The sequence below is a fragment of the Tyto alba genome, unplaced genomic scaffold, assembly GCF_018691265.1.
Source record: "Tyto alba isolate M040663 unplaced genomic scaffold, T.alba_DEE_v4.0 Super-Scaffold_20000042, whole genome shotgun sequence".
NCBI lineage: Eukaryota > Metazoa > Chordata > Aves > Strigiformes > Tytonidae > Tyto > Tyto alba.
This window is the reverse complement of record NW_024881293.1, coordinates 3231627-3248494: the sequence shown is the minus strand read 5'-3', so window position 1 is coordinate 3248494 and position 16868 is coordinate 3231627. Positions and strand designations below refer to the sequence as shown.

General features: G+C 39.9%; 1 protein-coding gene across 1 annotated transcript; it reads left to right on the top strand.

The window, feature by feature from the left end:
* The first annotated feature begins 247 nt into the window (after window positions 1-247).
* Window positions 248-16867, top strand: TNFRSF1B (TNF receptor superfamily member 1B). Its single transcript, XM_042794935.1, has 10 exons — window positions 248-387; window positions 7905-8007; window positions 10110-10238; window positions 11385-11534; window positions 12423-12516; window positions 12597-12790; window positions 13559-13633; window positions 14607-14644; window positions 15143-15413; window positions 15962-16867. The coding sequence occupies exons 1-10, from the start codon at window positions 334-336 to the stop codon at window positions 16258-16260; spliced, it is 1407 nt and encodes a 468-aa protein (XP_042650869.1). The 5' UTR covers window positions 248-333; the 3' UTR covers window positions 16261-16867.
* Window position 16868: the final 1 nt, after the last annotated feature.

Here is a 16868-nt window from a genome sequence, read left to right as displayed (position 1 = left end):
GGGCTCCCAGCCCCGTCCAACCTGGCCTTGAACCCTTCCAGGGAGGGGGCAGCCACAGCTGCTCTGGGCACCCTGGGCCTCACCCCCCCGCACGGTAACGGGCTAACAGAGCATACGCAGAACTACCGCGACCCTTCGCGCATGCCGAGTCTCTCCTGAGACCCTGAAGTAACTTTGATGTCCGGCCAGGAGGAAACAGCGGGGGCTGAGGGGGGGACTCGATGCTCCGGCTGACACGGGCTGCAGCTCCGCGCTCGGGGCGGTGGGGCCGGGGCCGGGGCCGGGGTTGGGGCCGGGCCAGCCCCGCCCCGCGGTGCCTCAGTCGGCGGCGGGATGGGGCCGCGCTGGGCGCTCCTCGCCGCGCTCCTCCACGCCGCGGGCGGGCGGGTGAGTGAGGGAGTGCGGGGAGCCCCGCGGGGCCGGGCCGGGATCGGGCGGCCTGCCCGGCTGCCGGGGCTGCAGGGCGGGAGGGCAGCGGGGGCCGGCCGCGGCCCCCTCGCAAGCCGGCATCGCTTGGGGCGTTGCGCTCGCCGTCCCCGGAGCCGTCAGTCCGTCTCTGCCTACGCGGAACGCGGTGGGATCTCTGCAGCAGCCTTGGGTCGCGCTCCTAGACTTCCTTAAAACCCATCCTGCTCCCTTCGGCTGTGGCGTTGCTATTTCATGGCTTCCCAAAGCGATCATTAATCGTTTTGTTGTTTTTTTTTCCTGGCTTTTCACTGGAAACGGGTTGATTTTTCAGGCTTGCTTGAATATTGCCAAAAACTGGCAAGTGCAGAGTAAATCTGTATGTGTTTTACAGCGTTGTTTAAACAGGAAGAGCTTGTTAGGCTCTGTTGGATCCCTAAAACTAGTCCTTAGACAGAGGAGCCCTTTAATTTACATCTAAGACCTGATGTGATGCAGCTGTGACTACTCTGATCCAGCTGTACCACTATCTTGCAATTAATGCTTTTAACTGTTTAAACTCAAGAGCTTGATGGGATCTATTTGACTTTGATTGTATGTATGCTATAGTGGTATATTGATAACATTTTTCTGTCTGATTTTGAAGTATCCCAGATTGTGAAGATAAATGCAGAAACGCGGCTGAGATGTTCAGGTCATTACTTTTTCATGAGATGTGTATGTTATTTACATGTTTGTTTAATTATATCAACTTAGCCTTGATAAGACAAAGGTTCAGTGAAAACAGCTGAAGATGTCAGAATGCATATTGAGGCTGGAATTAAATAGCGGTCTTTTAAGGAGTGCTGTGTGCTATAGTGGGTTGATAATACATTAATTATTTTAACTGCTTCTCACTCATTTTTAATTCAGCCCTGGTTTGTAAGGCGATAGTATTTTGAACCTGATTTACTGAACACCTTGGAGTTGATAGAGTAGAGCAGATAAAGAAGGGAGAATCTCGGAATTGTAGCAGACCTTATCACCAAAATTTAAGTGTAAAGTTTTGTCATGCTTCTTGTTGAACAAAGGGCTTTGACTTGAAAGTAATTAACACTCCTGTCACCCTAAAGATAATGAGAGAAATCAAGAAAGAAACTTTCAGCATCATTTTTTGTATTGTGACAAACCAAAGAAAAATCCATATATACATTAGAAAAACAAAACCAGTAGTGTCAGAAATACCACATCTGCCACAGAGGTGGAAAAAGTCTGCCTGTTATGGCAATTTTAAAAAGTGATCAGGTAAAGAAAACTTTATTTTTGAGGGAGAGAAACTGGCAAAGCAATAGTTTTTGAGTGACACTATTTCTTGTTCTCATTCAGTTGATATTAGACTCAGCTTCTAGCCTCAGTCCCTGTGTTACTCACAGAAACTGAACATAATTTTTGCCATTTTGAACAACTCAGTCACCAGGTATTTTTGATAGAAATTTTCTCAGTAGCCTCAAGCCTAAATACCTGTCCTTTGCAAAGCAGCGCAGTATGCTCCGCAGTGTAGTTGCTGGTGTGTGTAGCAAAGGTCATCCTCTGGATGCTGCTGGTGCATGGAAGGTGTGTTGATAACCACACACATATTCTGAACTGCAAAAGGATAAGCATAAAGGAGATCTTGCTGAAAAATCCTGAAATAAAACTGATCAGACCTCTCAGATGTCCCTGCTTTTTTATGGTCAGAGCTTGGAGGGCTGTGGGTGACCTGCAGCTTTGCCGTTGTACATATCCACACTTGTGGTTGTTGCATCAAAGTTCATGATGACTGAAGGTCTTGATAGAGCATTGCAAAAGCCGTCTGTGATACAAGCAGGACCTTCCCAAGAAAATAATTTATTAAAAAAGAAAAATGCCAATTCTGGCATTTGGCCTAGGTAGAGGACTGTTATCCTCTCTGGCAGTGTTTTCGGCTGCTACACCTGGAGCGTCTTGGGAAGGTTCTTCATCTGCCATCTTTACACTTAGGGCTCTCATAGCTTCTCCTTTCCTCCTCTGCTCTCAGTGTTAGGTATCACCCCGTCTCCCTTAGGTTTGACCTTAGGTGGAGACATCCCAGAAGATGCACCTAATGTGGCCAATCCTGACTTGCTGATCCTTTCTTGGGAACATACTCATCATCTGCCCTTCTCTGACAATTGATAAGGATACAACCTGTCTTCCTGCCTCTCAGACTTGCCATCTGTCATCCCTGTTGCTTTCACCCCTTGCTTGCCTGAGCATCTTTGCTTTCCACAGGGAAACTGCAGATTTTAAGGCTCATCGGCTTTGGCAGTGCCTGTTACTGTAAGTGTCAAATCTTGATTTAGTGGTTAATATTTTTTATTAGGGCAACCTTTGGGAAAACAGACCAACTTGTGGATACATAAACCTGAAGTTTTGAAGCAGAAGAGCTGGTATTCCTGAAAATGTGTGGTTTTCTATGTCTTTCTACAAACTTTGACTGGTTTCTATAATTTTTGCATGTTGTGAATAGCTTCTGTATTTTATGCAGCTTCTTGCCATCTCATTCTGGGAAACTTTTCATATTATGGTGGAGAGTGGCAATGAAGTAGGGTCCCTAACAGTAAGCAAAAAGATACTGTTTTCTCAGAGAGGAGAAATATGGAGTTGTAAATCTGTTTGTGGCTATGCATGGACTCTTGCTTTACAGAAGTAAAGTACAATATAGGATGAAAGAACAATTCACATAGTGAACCCATAATCTTAGAGAGATATTTTCCAGAAATCAGCTTTAAAAGAAGCTTTGTGGTTTAAGTAGAGTCGGTAAAGCCTGATACAACTCCAGCTGATTTTGGTGAGGCTTGCTGTTATCTAATAACTAATCTTCCCTAGAATTATTTTTGTAAATGACCAGTTGAAAGATTTTAAACAGAATTCTGTTTTCTCCTGTCATCAGCAGGTTTGGTAGCTCAGCAAACAGTCTTTCTTTACCTCATGTCCTTCCCATAGCAACAGATTTTTAGATCAGACTCCTCGGTGACTTCATTGTGGTTTCATATGCGTAAAGAACGTTATATGCCAGATGTAGTTCCTGTTCAGACTCCTTTGTTTGACAGCTTTAGTTTGAAGCAGGCAACTGTGTGAAAAGGAGACCAATAAAAATGTAGTCATGTGAGATAGGATTAAAATATATTCTTAAATATTTTTGTTTAAATGGCCTCCTTGAGTGAAAAGGAATGATATATTAATGGATTAATATATATATTCACCTATTATATTAACTTGTTTTATTTCTATTATTGAAGATACGTAAATTTAATTACATGTAAAGTCCAAGAATACAGGAACAAGCTGTAAAACAGGAATTAAAGGAAATTCTGTTCATTATAATTAAAATTCAGCACATAGGGAATGCATTACATTATGATGTGCTATGAATAATTGAGACCTGGACTTCCTCGCCAATAGGTAGAGCCAGGTTGGTGCCCTGGATCAGGCCCTTCTAATCTGGAGGAAGGCTGAATCCAAATCTTGTTTTGTAGCTCATGACTAGGGCTCAGCCCTGGTGCAGGCATCAGGGTCTTGGTTGTGGTTGGTGTCTGTACAGCTAGGGGCGAGGGGACAGCCCGCAAGCCCCTTCCCCTCGCTCGTCCTGCTCCACGCAGCACAGAGGCAGCTGCAGGCCTGAAAATCATGAGCTACTGGCATGTTCTCTACTAGTTTTATCTTCCAGTGGGTAGGATGTAGAGAATCTTGGAAACAGTTGTTGGTGTACATACATATATAGAAGAGTCTGTACCAACCTCTCTGTTGGTGTGGAGACTGCTGTTAGCCACTCCTCTCCAGTGGCAAATATAATCACGTATCTGCTGGATGTCTATAGTGCAGATGGGAAAATGATTCAAACAACGCAGGGACTCTGGAGAGAGAGTCTTGAGTCATTACTTTTTGCATGTAACTTCTTAGTTATTGCTTAATACACAGGCATTGCAAAAATCTCCCTAGTGAGTTGTTTAGTCAAAGACAAGCATAGTTTACTTGTTTCTTTGCTAAATATATTGCTTGATTTGATTGATATGCATAGAGATAGACTAAATTTCATGATTAATAATGTTTCTGCCTCTGCTGCTAGATAGATGAGGCATTTTACTTCTACTTAAATTAAGTCCTCCAAAGTCTTTTTTTTGTCTGTACATATATCTTAAAAGTCTGCTGCCATTAGACACTACTACCTAATCTGAGAATTTCTAAGGCTCTGATGCAAAAGATGCAGCATCAGGTTAGTTTTCCTTCACACAACCTGCTTACAGAATGTTGAATCACAGTAAAAGCAGAAGACAAAATAAGGACTTACAAGAGATGCAAATAGCAACAAAATGCAAAGGCTGTGGAATAGAATCTGGCCTCTACTCATCAGTCTGTCAGCTCAAAGTAGCCAATGGATCTGGGTGCCAGATACAAATGTTGTACTGCCCAACTCAGACCTTAAAATTGGTGAGATGGCTAGAAAAAGTGGGGTCTTGTAGTCAAGAAATCCAGGAGAGTTTTATACTGAGTAAGGGGCTACACTTCCTCTGACAGAGTAGGAGACTTGACTGCTGGCCTTAACAACTTTGATTAAACTAGTTTACATTGGAAATAACCACTAAAATTAATGGCATCCTTCCAGTGCAAACACAGCTGAGGTCATGTGTTTTATAGACATTGTACCTAAGTGAGTTACAAGTCCTTTTTAGTTTCCTATAATGTTCTTTGAGGACAGTTGGCAAGAAATTGTCAATTATGTGTCATTGAGAGCCACAGCTCATCAGATAAAATTTCAGGGAGATTGTATCAGACAGTAGAGATCCTTTCAAGTACAACTCAAGAGAAGTAGATGTGAACCCGTCAACCAACAGGTTTTCCTGTGTCTTACAACAGACAATGCAGAGTATGAGATAAGAACAGTTTTTGCCAGGAAGCCTCACCAGAAGGATAATTTATGATGCAGTTTATTTTATTTCTTCCTTTTTTTTTTTGTTTCTTTTTCCTGTGTTTGCTCTTGCAGTGAAGTTTCATGTTTCAAAAAGACTCTCAAGTGTTTGTTTTAATGAAGTTGATCATCATGACTACAAAAATGTGACAACACTCAATCCTTCTTCTTTTAGTAAACAAGAAAGTAACTTAAATGAAAACTACTTTTGATGAGAGCGGAGACCTTTCCTTCTCCTTCATCACATTTTAGTGTCAGCTCACATGGCATGCTTTATTGTTGCCCATCCTTTAAGGGTATAATACCAAGTCCAGCATTAACAGTTGTTACTGAACATAGAAGGTATTGAAAAGCCTTGTTTTTCTTTTCAAATTATTGTGCTTATTATTCACATTAATGATGATGAAACTGATAGTGTTGAAGACAGCCTCCTGGTTTTGCTTCAAAGTCTTCAATCCTTGTGCAAGCCCCCTTTAAATAAGCCTTCTACATGGAAAGCAAAAATGGAGGCCAAAGTAGATTTTTGAGATATTTGGGGCTGCAGCATGGGTCCTGCAAAACTGGCTTTCTTCACATCAAAAGAGAAAGAGCAGAATTTGAAAAATGCAGCTTGTGCTCAGCAGCTGTTTCTTTCTTTACCTGCTCTAGTGTTTAAGAAGGAGAATGATTTTTTTTGGGGGGGGTGTCATCTTTCCCCACCCCGTCACCATTTCTGGCCTGTTAACACATATTTACAAGTTTCTTCTTTAGTTTGCAGCTTGACTTTTCTTCTTGATCTTGCTATGAGAGAATGGGGCTGATAGTGGTGAAACCCATCCCCAGTCTCCCTGGTTTTGAGTCTTTAACTCAACTGACTGATCAGAAGAGATCAGAATTGTGCCGATGTCTGGTCAGTGTTACTAGCTTTTATAGTTTTAAATAGGAGCAGTGAAACTTCTACTTAAATTGTTTGCTTTCATTTTTTCTTTTCTGGAATGAATACTGAAACTCAAGAAGGCCTTTCTCTGCCTTCATGTTAGCAGGAAAGGTTCTTTTTGACAATGGCCATTAAGTAGATGGCTGATATCCTGTTTCTGATATACGGCTATATAAGAGGTAAAACATTTCAACAAGCTGCATACGAAAATGCTGGGTTCCCTTTAGGCAATTGTTGAGGGTGGGAAGTGTTAGTCGTAAGACACAATAGATAATAAACATGTTTTTTCAGTAAGGAGGAAGGATATTTTCATTACCAGCCTTCAAAGAGCTTGTTCCTGTTTTGATTTCTCTTTTTAATAATACTTTTAAATTACTTCTCTAAATGGGTGTAGATTATACACGGGGCAATCTCTTCAGACTGCAGAAAACTGAGCAGTGTCACATAACTTTTCGAACAGCATCTTTCTGATGTAGCAGGAAACTCCTACGCTTGCACTACCTAACATTAGCCTTTTTCTTTTAAGTGAGTATATTTTTCCCTTTGAAAACAGATGGCAGGTCCTCAGATATTTTGACACTTGTTCATTGAAGTCATTGAGCTGTGCTGATTGGTGTGAGCTGAAAATTAGGTACACTGTATTTCAGGACTGTTTCTTATGCATTTGAGCTGCCATATGAGGTAGGTTTTTAATTTTTATTTAAGTCTTGTAGCTAGTTGCTCTTTTTCAGAAGCAGCGGTGCAGGTTTTGGAGACATTGTTTTCAAAACATCAATGCCTTTCTGTCCTGGTTTGGGCTCGAACAATGACACTTTCTCATTTAGAAGGGAATCACAAAGTATCTGGAATGATGAGCCTTTTTTCCTTTTCTTTGAAACAGTTCTAATAGTACAGGTTGTTTGACTGAAGGGACGGATTATTTTGCCTGGATATTACATGGGTATAAGTGAGGGCATAATGAACGTGAGCACAGTAGAGAATTGAACTTAATGCCCTGTGTCCTTTGCACACACTGATGGAAACAGAAAGATTCCTTCAAGCATTGCAGTAGTGCTAGACCCACAGCTCCCTCTTCCACCTGCTTGAGTGCCTGAGGGAATTACTATGTAGTAAAGTCAGTTTTACGGTTTTCAGACAGGGCTCTAAATGTGTATAGGGAGTAGACCTACTAAGTAAGGAGGTATAATTTCATCCCATAGCCACTTTTCAGGAAATGCTTCTCCCTCCAAACCCACAAGTAAGAATTCAGGTTTTTCTGGCATTTTGTCAAATGCCGTTCGAATCATGGCACCTGAGAATAGGTACTTAGCCCTTTGGTTTAGGGGATGCAGTAGTGACCAGGTGTGATGTTTATCCCATAGTTCCATTCCATTCTTTTGAACATAAAACCTGGAGAAATCACTTTTTTGATTGTGACAGGTCTTTGAAAAATGGGGAAACCTCTAAATGGTCACAAGTAGCTTGTAAGCTGTGCATTCTCCAGCAACGTTTTGGCATTTGCTACTTGCTGTTTCATCAGGCCCACATCAGTGCCTTGGAAAGGAAGGTGGTTATGATTGCACTGATCTTTGTTTGTCTCTCTTGACTTTAGGGTCAGAATGGACTTGTGACTCATGATTTTCCATTAATTTCTCCTAGGAATATTCATTGCCTTATACACCACAGTTTGCACAATGCAAAGATCCCAGCACTGAATTCTATGAAGAAATACTTAATAAATGTTGCAGCCAGTGTCCTCCAGGTAGGTTATAGTTTAAACTATTCCTTTACACAGACAAACTCAGTCAATTTTCAGATGAGCATAGTATATTTTGATTATTTATACATCTTAAGAGCATTGGATTTTTACTGTTGTAATGCAGTCTAGCTGGAAGACAATAAAATGCTGTGACGGTAAAAATATCTGCAGAAGATAACACATTGTTCATCAGAATTGGAATTCTCGTGCAAGATTAACCTGGCTGGGGCTTATTAGGAGGTAGGCTGCTGAGCTCTTGCAAGCACAGCTTTGTGCTGAGGTCTTATAAGCACAGCTTTGCATGGTGTTTTGATTAAAGTATTTTTAAGTCAGCATTGGAGAGGGAGCAACAGCCACAGAAGCCCACTAATAACTATATTGTAAAACAGGGCGTGAGGTAGAGCTTAGTTTCTGTACTTTGATAATATCACTTATATAAGGGGCTTTCCATTAGACAGGTTAATCTCTAATTGTTCGTTAAGGGACTTCTGTTGTCTTTTACTGTAAATCAGACACTGCAGACCACTATCAAGAGACTGGATACAAGACTGCAGAAACTGTTTGCTTTGAGGTGTCATGTCTTACACTCCAGGGATAACTGTTAGTGATATTTTGTTAGCAAAAGTTGCTGACAGCAGAAAGGTGGTGGGGGGGGGTTGTTTTGGGGGGGGAGAGTAGTAATGCCGTTTGGATATTTTGATAATAGAGGTTTTGCAACAAGTTGTCATTATATTATTACATTTGACACAGCAAAAAAATGCTTCTTTTTCACATTACATGCTGAGCAAACAAAATTTGTTTCCATAAATGCTGAGTTCCTGTCAAAGAGATCCGGAAGTTTAAGCAGGAAATCAGTATATGCTAAAGCAGCCACAGTTGCTTGAGTTAACTGAAAATGTCTAGATAGATCTATTAAACTTCCTTTGTTAAAAACACAAGTGAAAGATGGTAATTCATAGGTAAAACCTTTTTCTGTTGTGGTATGTACTGTTCACTATGTCTCCTTAATTTTAATTTTTCAGAATAACAAACTCTGGACAAGTGCTAGGAAGTCTAAAATCTTTATTTTTGTTATTATGAGTTTGAATTTTTAAACTAGAATTTATCAAAAGTTGAAGCCTAAATCAACAGCAGGATGTGGGAGGCAGAATTTTAAGCTTCAAGCAAGTACATGGAAAAACAAAGTCTTTGGAAGCAATTCCTATGGCTTACCTTCAGGACCCCTTCTTTTGGAGAACAGAGATTCTCCAAGCAGCTCCAGTGTTATTCATGCTTTCTGAGTATATCTTCCAGGATATTTCTGTACGGGATGTGAGACATTTACTTTTATCTCCTCTTCCTTTTAAGCAAAGGGGAAATGGCAACTGAGGTGTTTTTCATTCTCCCAAATGGATACTTGGGAGCTCCTATTTACTTATTCCCACCACTGCACTGAACTCTGCTGTTGGTGAGAAGCATTTGAGAAACTACCTTTGATAGATTTTGATTTTGTCTGGAATGCCAGTAGCTTCAGAAACTCACTGCTTTGCTCTGTTAGGGCTGGCTGAAGAGGTGGATGAAAAACAGGGAGCTCATGTCCCTTCAGTAGTGACAAGTGGTGAAGTTCTAATTCAGGTCTGTTTGTGGTAATACTTTACTACGCCTTCATTACTTGCTGCCTCTGAAGGTAGTAAGAGCCTCACTCAGACACACTGTTCTAGCATGTGCCTGACTTTCGGCACGAAACACCATCCCGTGTTTCACCACAAAACACAGCTTCTATGAGGGTAAAAAGTTTGTTTTATGTACTGTGGTAGCTGCATTTCAGTGTACGGTGAGGAGTTTTGTTCAGCACTGAGGCCACCTTATTTTGAATATGGCTGGAATTCACTGAACTGAATGTAGGAAAAGGGGTCAAACATGAGTAATGTAAAAAGAAGCCAGAGTTTCCCTGTATATACATTCAGCCCTCCTTGAAATCAATACTTGTTTGGTATACATTACCAATTTGATAGTGGCAGTGAAGGGAAGGGGGTTTCTACAGCTAAGAATGAAACAATTCCCAGTGATCTTTTCCAATTAGATGCTTTCTCTGTTTCGTTTGGTTTGTGTTTTTTTCTCAATAGGTCAATATAAGACAGAGAGCTGCAGTCACACTGTGGACACAAAGTGCAGTACCTGTAGACCTAACACGTATACAGCAATCTGGAATCGGTCTCCTCTGTGCTTTGCCTGCTCACCACCCTGCAGGAAAGGTAGGCTTGAGTTATTAAAGAGGCATTTGTGACTTTTAACAGCCTGCTCAGGGTGGGCTTGGTTTAACCTAGTCTTTTTTCCTAAGAAAACTAGGAGGTTTTGTCTATCACTTGTATAGTCCCATGCTAGTACTTTCGGTACTCATAAGATGTGTGGAAAGGAATCAGAGAGAAGTCTTGCAGGGGGCCCTGCCCTTCTTTCTTTCTAAGTCCTAAAAATGTGACACCAATCTTATATTCTTGGAAACTAAGGCATTGCATCACTAAAATAGATCTGGATGTCATCAGTAGAATAACTTCCTGCTTATAGTTTCCAGCCAAGGGAGGTTAAGACCTGACTTGCACAGGGGTAAATGGATAATTACATTTCCAGCATCCAGTCATTTCTCAGTTTGCTGAACTGACAACAGCAACCACAAGTTGTGATATTGCTATATTATTTGTATTTATTTTGCAAAGCAGCATAGTCAGTGAGAGTATGCTGGTTCAGTTTGTTAAAGCAGCTTAACAAAATACGAGGTAGTACATTGTACCAACATCTGTACTTTGGTCTAATAGATCATGTGCATTAACAAATTCAGTCATACTGTTGCCCATCATTTCTAATGGAAATTGGTGTTGAAAATTATCTACTTGACTCACTGGCAAGTAAGTTTTAAGGATACAGTCTAAGTTGTTCATGAGACCTTTGGTCTCATCTAAGCAGATAATCCTAAAAACCTGGTTAATTACAGTATGAAAGTGTCTGTAGTGAGGTCTCCAATTACTTTAAATACAGTGTCTTGATCTGCATAGGCTACAAATCCTAGTATGGTCCCCAGACACTCCAGCAATGAACACAGGTAACACAAATATGCTTATTTATGGTTATGTTGTAATTTAATGCAACGGCAGGTACAGAGTTTCAAGTGTGCAGTCTACAGATGCAAATTCCTCATTTCCTAGAGAGAGAGAAGAAACTCTTCTGAAAATGTAGACATTGGGGCATATAAAGTATTTGTTTTACGGTGGTATACTAGCCAGAAGCTGCAAAATTGTCTTCAGTTTGTGATACGTTGCCATCACCTTGTATTCACTGGAAACATTGGAGGCTATGATTTTAAATGTTGCTAATGACATCTTGCTTTATTCTTGTTTTAAAACCAGGATTTGTGCAGAATCAAACATGCACTAAGTCACAAGACAGAATCTGTAGCTGCCCACCCAATGAGTACTGCATTTCGAAAGTAGACGAGTACTGCAAAATATGTGAAGTGCATAAAAAATGTGGGAAAGGTTACCGAGTTTCCAGAAGAGGTAATTTAATTCTGAATGCTCTACACACAAAATAGTTCTACTGTATGAAGAGGGTTATTTTTTGCATTAATAGTCCATAAGTATTTCTGAATCTGCTTCCAATTTAATAAATTTCAGGAGTATGATCTTTTAATTCCCTACAGTTATGCATTCTTTTTAGTGTGAGCATTATCTTAGCAAGTAGGCAGTAAGTAGAGCAACAGTATCTCAAGAGACATATAGGGCTGTCCCTCAAAGGGACATGTTGCAATCTCTTACCACCATATATCACAAAGTTTCCCAATCCAACTTAATCTTCCTTTGTTTTGCTCTACTGTGTGATTCCATAAAAATGATTTAGATTCAAGACCACTTAATTCCTTCTTAAATCCTTGAAACAGGGCTTCAAGTTAGATTTGGTTACAGTAAATAATGATGACTCTATGCTGTCCTGCAGAATTAATCTGGTTTTATTAGATGATGAAATTCACCATTCTGATAATGTAGTTGTCTCAAGATGATAAATAATATTTGAACAGGTGGAACACAGCATTTTTCAGAAATGAAGAATCATTCAAAAAGATATAGAACTCCCACAGAATTGAGTAGGTTGTCAGTCTCAGGGACTAGTGAAAAAGCTCAACTTTGCCTGCAGTACCACATTTTAACCTTTTGGTGGGTTTTTAGTCTTTTTCAAAGACTGGCTATCAAGGGCACCAAACTAAGAGCCGATTAATCTTCTGATTTGTGTTTAGGTTGGGTTTTTCAGATTAATCTCTTCTGTGACAGTTAAAGACTGTATTTTGTGTACTGCCTCTGTATCACTTCCAGGATCTGTACCGCAGACCTTGATTATTCACTCTTGTTTCTCACTAGATCACTAACTGGAGATTTTCTATTTGTTTAAAGGAACAGATAGCACAGATACAGAATGTAAACCTTGTCCTCCTGGCACTTTTTCACATGAGGAATCATACGATACCAGCTGTATACCACATACAGTGTAAGCCAGTGATTCTAATAGCAACCTTAACTGTGCACAGGGTTGCTTTCTCTCCTGACTTCTCTTTTTGTTTCTTGCAGTTGTAAATCAGTGGCTGTTCCTGGAAACAGTGTGAATGACACTGTTTGCAATGACTCAGGGACAGCTGTTGCCACAGTTCTACCTCACACTATTTTGAACCTGCTCCTGACCCAAAGCTCCGCTTCCAACAAACGTGAAATAATAACTCGACCTGTCAATTTAAACTCTGCACCTGACATGTCTCACATTATCGGTGAGCTATTAATTAATTTAAAGTCCCTTCTGTCTGGCTAGGAAGCAAGTTTATATTTAGTTCTCAGTTTCTTTACAAGACCAATTACCTCTACCCAAACAGAACTTCAGAAGAGCTGAATTAATTCAATATGACACTGCTTGTCGTGAGTTGCATAATATTTACCTATGCATCTGTGCTACCCCATTGCATTCTACAGTCCTCAATTCTGGAAATATTTCTGAAAAGCCTCGAACTAGATTGTACAAGGTATTTCCTGAGATTTGCTACTATGAAGGAGCTGGTAGAAAAGGTCGTATTTTAGATTCCGGACTGAGGCAAATTTGACTTCATACACCTCCTGGTGAGGTGTCTTTGGAGACTTCTGGCAGCCTTTCCCGAGACAGGAAGTTCTTCCAGCAATCACAAGTGTGAATGTATTCTCTCCTGTTCACAACCCACCCAAGAGGCATATAAGTTTAGGAGCATTCTGGGTGCCTGGCCTTGTATTTAACAAACTGTTGCTAGCCTAGAGATGTATCTTTTGTGATTGGGGCCAAAGGACTGTACTCACTTTTCAGGACAGGAAAATTCAGTTTTATGAAGTGGTGGAGACTGAAAGGAGACCTTGGTATCTAGAAATAGAGCCATCAAATGTGAATGTCAGACACACCTGATACTTTTAAATTTAGCTTTTGTAGCCATGGACAGAAACTAGAAAACCACCTCTTTCTAATTAGATCCTTTGTTAGATCAACCTGCTAAATAATTTATCTTTTTTATTTTCAGGATCAGTAGCAGGACCATTGATATTGGTCTTGATAATCACTATTTTGGGGTATTGCTTAGTCTCCAAAAAAAAAGGTAAGATTTGAGGAATGAAAACAAGCAGATCTGTAAATATTAGAAATAGCACCACCTTATTTCCTACTGATTTGAGCCATGTGGTTGACTGAAATTAGTGTCTTAGAAGATGCTAGTCCTCTTTGAAGCTTTTCTTGTGGCTGGATATGGCTGAAGTATTACTAACGTGGAGATTCTGTGGTGTCTAATAATGTATGAGTTAATTTATATTTTTTTCTAAGGGGACAAGGTGATGATTTACAGGTTTCTACCTCACTAGCCAGCAAGCTGTAGCTTCATGAAACCCTGAGGAGTTTTTGACACCATTCCTCTGTTACATTGGGGAGAAATTGGCAAAAAGGTTCAAAGGTAAATAGAAGAGAGACTAAGAGAAAACTCATGCAAATCAGCTTGATCACATAAGCTTTGCAGCTAATGAAAAATAGAATTTAAAAATACTCCAGGAATTATAGATATACTTAGAGTACAAGTATGTTTATTAAATCACATGGGATGAAATTAATCTCAGCACAGGGGTACAATGAGGCACATGTCCCATTCAAACCTCTCTTGTTCCTCAGACTTCAGATAATTGTCTAAATGTACAACATCCTAGAGGAGTTGGACAACTGTCCAACAGTTGTGGTCCTACTGGAGCTTGTTAAATATTTTCTACTTCACTATTTAAATATTAGACATTATCAAATGTTATCATTAAACAGTTATGACCATAGTTTATTGTCATTAATACCTTTTCTTACTGACACTATACTAGAAAAATTATTAATTCATGCAGAGGGTCCTCTTTGTTTGCTGGCTAAATTTAAGTCACCTTACAAAATTAATAGCTTTCAACATTTTCAAACAGTGCATAATAAATGTACATTTGGAGTTTATTCTAGGAGCAGAGGATATCACTCAGACTAGTTAAGAAAGCAGCTTTTGCAACTGAAACAAATTTGGGTGCTAATGAGCTCTCTTTCCTCACTTGCAGCCCTTGTATACTCTCCACCGACTACAGAAGCAGATTTGGTGAGTGTCACTCCTTCCTTTACATCCTTTCCATTTCTTTAAGTTACACAGAAATCATGCAATCTTATCTAATTATAAGTAGAAGAAAATTGCATAGCAGAAAGGTAACTGGAGTGAGAATGGGGTGGTTTGGTCCCCAAAGTAGAGTGTAAGATGCACCTTATATAACTTACATATGTACCATCATCCCTTTATGTTAGGCTGTATTAGCAATAAAGTACAGGTGTGGTTCAGAAGACCAGATTTTAGAGCCTTTGTTTCCTAGGTAATCAGTGAAGTACTGTAGGTGCCTTCAGGAGACAGGGTCATTTTGTTGAACATCTAATGAGCTGGTATGAATTTTACTTACAGTCACCACTATGCAAATGGAAATTATCAGTGGTTTCCTTAGCTGCCTAAGTACTGACCAGTTCTTTGTTAGTGTGTTTTGTTGTTTGTTTTTTTTTGTTTGTTTGTTTGTTTTAATTAATGTTTTGCATTTCTTTGCAAATGTGCCAGCCTTTTTCCCCTACAGAAAAGCAGTGTGACAAAAAAGTAAGAAATACAGGATCACAAAACTCCAGCAGTTCTGAACAGGAAGAACAGCATCTCTTGGAAACTTCTGGGTCCAGCAGTAGCTCCGTGAATAATCCAACTGGATCTGCAAGAGTCAGTGTAGTAGGTAACAAGAACAATGAAAAGAAAGAAACAGAAGGATTTCAGCAGGAAGGTGCAGCTGCAGAAGGCTCTAAGCTTCACAGTGGAGACAGACACAACTCTGCGAGTTCAGGTAAGAATGTATCAGAATGATCCAGAACCTCTTGAAATCTGATTTTGAGTCTTTCCAGCAAAAGTTTAAATGGCAGGATAAAACATCAGACTCATGTTCAGCAGAGAGAGTATTTAGTAACTTTTGAAAAGAAAAAGCAATTGTTTTAAGTTGTCAGCCTGAGACAGTAAAGAGTGTGCTCAGTGGAGAAAAAGTTCTTTGCAGACTAGGGGATTGGTGTGATGGTGGGCACTTATCTGTGAGTGGGAGTGAAAGCCAAAGGGAGCAGTAAGAAAAGAGCTTTGTCAGAAGCATCTGAACTAGCAACAGATGAGTAGGGAGTTGGCTGTGACCCGGGGCTCTGTGTTAATTTTTTATTTCTGGGGTGACGTGGATTTTATGGTATCAGAATAACCCTAAGATGTTGCAGAATGAACTCCACCAGCTTGCATAAATGAGTTGAAACTAGATAGTGTCTCTTTTAAGTCAGAGAACTGGATAAAGAATCCAGCTGTCCTCTTGTGGGTTTCATTCTTCCGTATTTAATGTGTTTTCTGTTTATTTGACAGAACATTCTGGTAATGGAGGAACGCAGGTGAATGTGACTTGTATTGTTAAAGTATGTAGTCCAGACTGCAGTTCCCAGTTCCCAGAACAGATTAATTCAACTAGTATGGATTATGCAAGCGCTCCCTATTATTCCCCAACAGGGGAAGGAATTCCCCTTTCAAAAGAAGAAAGCCTCTTGAAAAAAGAAACTGAAATTCAGATCTCAGTGGAAAATGAGGACAATTTACTTCAAGACTTACTTCCAGGAGAAAAGACATTTCCTCTGGGTATTCAAGATGCCGGGATGAAAACCAGTTAAAGGAAATTGCAGATTGTATACTGATTGACTGATAAAATTAATCAAACAACCCCTTATCTTCTAAAATAAACATTATGTTAAATGTAGCATTCCTAAAAAGACTTTAAATTTCAGATGAATACAGACACTGCTACTTTTGAGATTTTTAATCTCTTTTGTTAGCTTTGAGAGTCAAAGGATGATCTTTGCAATTTTAAAAAATTTGAATGCTTTTTCTTTTAAACTGCATGGCCAACACCTCCCTCTCTTCTGTGATACCCTAGAGAGACCTTTACCAGATTTGGAAAGGAACATTTTTCTAACTTTATGCCATTGATTTTTCTGCTGAGACTTCTTGTGATGCTAATTTGAGTTCAGGTATGTCACCTGTCAGGAACATGGCTCTAACCAGCACTTCTGAGAGACTGGAGTTAAATTATCATTCATTCAGTGCTAATGAATTATACATTTTATTTTGATTTTGAAACTATTGCATTCCATTTCCTATCCCATATCTTCAGGGATATACTCTCCCTCATCCTCCTGGATATTGTATTATTACAGTTTGCTTCTGCTCATTATTGGACCAAACTTCTCAAATCGACCATAAATATATCAAGGAGTGAAAT